At 41.8% G+C, this 3,349-nt stretch overlaps 1 protein-coding gene across 1 annotated transcript; it reads right to left on the reverse strand.

Annotated features, from left to right (window-relative positions):
- Positions 1 to 1,550: 1,550 nt before the first annotated feature.
- LOC104455243 (putative UPF0481 protein At3g02645) lies at positions 1,551 to 2,925 on the reverse strand. Its single transcript, XM_039317625.1, has 2 exons — positions 2,526 to 2,925; positions 1,551 to 2,416 (listed from the first exon to the last, which is right to left on the reverse strand). Exons 1-2 carry the CDS (start codon positions 2,923 to 2,925, stop codon positions 1,551 to 1,553), a joined length of 1,266 nt encoding a protein of 421 aa, XP_039173559.1.
- Between the last annotated feature and the right edge of the window lie 424 nt (positions 2,926 to 3,349).

A 3,349-nucleotide genomic window follows, 5' to 3' on the forward strand; every position in this document is an offset into this window, starting at 1 on the left:
TTGACACCCCTAGACATCACAAAAGCTAGCAACTAGCAAAGGAGGGGGGAAGAGAAGGGAAAGAAGGAAAAAGAAAATAAAACAAATAACTAGTAACAAATTAACAATTATTCAAAAATAAAAAATGTCCACGTCGGCACCAAATGTGCCACGTAGGACGTTTGGCATTCATGTCTGTAATTTCTAACCTAAATTAGCGAGATTGACTAAATTTGTACCAATATGAAAATCTTTGAAACTAAATTGGTCAAATTGAGAGATTTATGACTAAATTGATATTAATATAATGGGTTTTGACTTTTTTAGTATTATTCCTCAAGTAAATGAGATAATATCTATGGGGAAATCATGGGAATGTCATATAGAGTTGCTCTGCAAGCAATAGAGAAAGGAACATGACTAAGTTAGCCTTCAAATGCGACGTCCTAAGACGTGTCGCCAACCCATTCTTTTTATCTTTTGATTAAATGCATGTGGAAGCAACTCAAATAAACAACGCCTAGTTAAGCCTAGTTAATCATCACAGTAGGGATAGTAAAACACATCAAATATTTCCAAAGGCACAACCTTTATTTATTACTTGCTAACTTTAGGAAGTTTAACAATTACAAGCTTATTCAAAATGGCGACTTCCTACCGACCAACTTGGGGAGAGAGAGAGAGAAATGGGGAGTGGGCAAAGTGGGGGGGGAGGGGGGAAAAGTGTGAGAGAGAAAATAAGAACAATTTTCTCAAGATTTTCTCTAAAATCTTCATGATTTGATTTTTCCTTTTCCTCTCAACCTAACAATTTGTCCCCTCAATTTATTTCCAATTTCTTGAAAACAAGCCTTTTGGTCCAAAAATATCAATCTTGCCATTGGGTTTGATTTTTCCTTTTCAACTTCCAATTTTCCATCCGATAATTCCTTTTTCCGAAAATTTTGAACTTATCATGAATTCGACAGAGGATGATGCGACATTCAATAATTTATCCTCGAAACCCTCGAAAGTTCGATATGCAAAATCAATTTAAATTTCACGGTTAAAAATCGATCGAACGCGACCTTGGGTACAACATAAATTATCTGGTGGCTTTTAGGGGTTCTTGTGCAGTTGACCCGTGGTCGATAATTCTCGATCGACGTTTGTACCTCTTCAAATCATGGACAACCTTCGGTGGTCATGTAATTGCGAGAGTTCAATTACGTACCATAAATATAATATCAACAGAAAATCGGTTCATTGTTGTTCGACACAAATATCGTAATCGTGCATAATCACCTGCAAACCGACTACGCACTTCCGTTAATCGATTTATATCCGTTTGCTAATTGATTTATAACAGCGTAGTATTGACCATTGTCAATCTTTATGGTCAAGCGATTTATCCCTATTTGAATTCTCTAGCTTTTATATTTTAACCCTATATGGCATCACCCAATAGATTAGTTAACTCGTGAATAATCAATTTAGAGTAAAATGATCATAAGTGCGTCGATGAAATAACCATTTCATATATTTCGAAATAGGGCCAAATTTCGGGATATCACAATGAACGATACAAATGCTCATGCTTTGTTGAATAACCGAGGACAACTCAATACAGAGTAAAATGTCTGCAGAACCATGAGCAAAATGAGCACAACGGTGGCGACCACAGTGAGAAACTTCCAAGAAGAGTAGACGTACTTCCTCATGAGATTATAAGCCTTGACCTTTCGAGTGCTGTTGTAGTACTCGTTGACATCTCGAATTGTCTCGTCCAGCTTCGACGCAGTGCTTTTGGAACCTATGGATTTAAACACTCCATTGAAGAGCTCCACGACCTTGTTGTCGTTGTTCAGGCGGTTCAAGACAATGGACGCTTCCCTCAGCAACTTCAAATCCTCGGAGGTGTCGATAATGCCATACATTAACTCAGTGTATCGTGTCATAATTAAGGAGCCCCTCTGCGATATCATTTCGTAGGCCACAAGGTTTCGTAGCAGGACTTCGGTGATAGCATCCAGATCGATATGAGGGAGCTTCAAGGTAGCAGTTTTCTTATCGAACGCAATGGTTTTGATACCTCCTGTGGCCAAGCTTAGTTTGATCCCGACGCTGCGGAGCTTTGACGCTGTGGGGATCATAACGATTTCTTGAAAAGGGTCATTTGAAAGGTACTCGGAGCATCTGGGAATCAATTGCATTGCCACTTGAATTATCTTGAAGATGAGCTCGATTCGCTCTTTCAGCTCCTTCATGAAAGAGAATTTCGATAACTCGTTCCATGCTGCAGTGACTATTGATGCTAGTATTGATACCATCTTGAAGAAGAGCTTGATCAGCACTTTCAGCTTCTTCATGAAAGAGCATTTCGATAACTTGTTCCATGCCTTAGTGACTTTTGATGCTCGTGTCGATAACATGTCTATCAGACGGCAAAACCTTGCACCTGTTGATAAAAAGGTACTTTTATTCACTTTTCTAATGTTTGGATACGACAAAAGAAGAAGGAAAGAGGCCATATCATCTAACGCATGGCATGGGGAATGAGAACTAACTTCTAAGCTCATTCTTCTTCGTCTGTGCTGCTTCTGGGCCTGTTGTTCCCAAGATGAGATTGTAAAGGAGATCGAGCAAATGCTTACGCTGAATGGCTTCAGACGGCAAGCACATTTCCAGCCCGAGAGGTGATATCCCTTCACAGAACCTCGTCAACATCTCCCCAAGCTTCCTATCTATGGACTCATCTTCTTCATTTTCTCTCACTTCGTTCATCGAATTCTCGGTCTGCAACATTATTTCCCTCAGCACAAAGGTCGGAATTTGATTCTCCACCATCATCACGTCTTTGACGGTGGAGTCTGGGTCATCATCCCAAATTGAGTCTTCCTTGATTCCGATGTTGGGTGACTTGTATCTGTACAGTAGGTCGAGCAAGAACAAGCTGTCGATGGTCATGATCCATTTCAGAGTGTCCGTGCCGACTTCCAGGTGCAGCTGGTAGCTTGCGCGAATCTTCGCCTCCTCCGCTTGGAGCAAACCAGCCGTCCGATCGAATGCCGGGAGCTTCAGCGCTGCCTGTGCCCGCCGGGCTGTGGCCGGAGGTGGTGGTATGGTCCCAACGCAACGTGGTGCGGGACGTAGGCCTCCGGTTTTGCGGAGCGGATAAATTCAGGCACGCAGTGGACGGAAACCGGGGTCTCAATATCGATCCCGTGATTGAGGGCGTCTCGGATGTGCTTCACCCATTGCTCCTCACTAAGGCTTGGGTTGATGATGGAGGTCGACGATGAGGACATGCTTGTTCGACGAGGTTTAGAGAGCTAACTTATATCTTTTAGTCGCACACAAACACATGTATCTTTCGCCTCGTTTCAAATAA

Source organism: Eucalyptus grandis, chromosome 7 (assembly GCF_016545825.1).
Source record: "Eucalyptus grandis isolate ANBG69807.140 chromosome 7, ASM1654582v1, whole genome shotgun sequence".
Lineage (NCBI taxonomy): Eukaryota > Viridiplantae > Streptophyta > Magnoliopsida > Myrtales > Myrtaceae > Eucalyptus > Eucalyptus grandis.

Bases quoted from the DNA above. Each gene is read 5' to 3' on its own strand.
- LOC104455243 (XM_039317625.1), bottom strand. From the start codon at position 2,925: ATGACCATCGACAGCTTGTTCTTGCTCGACCTACTGTACAGATACAAG. The intron at 2,417-2,525 runs GTTAGTTCTCAT...TTTTATCAACAG, and splicing joins GAAGAAGAATGAGCTTAGAA to GTGCAAGGTTTTGCCGTCTG.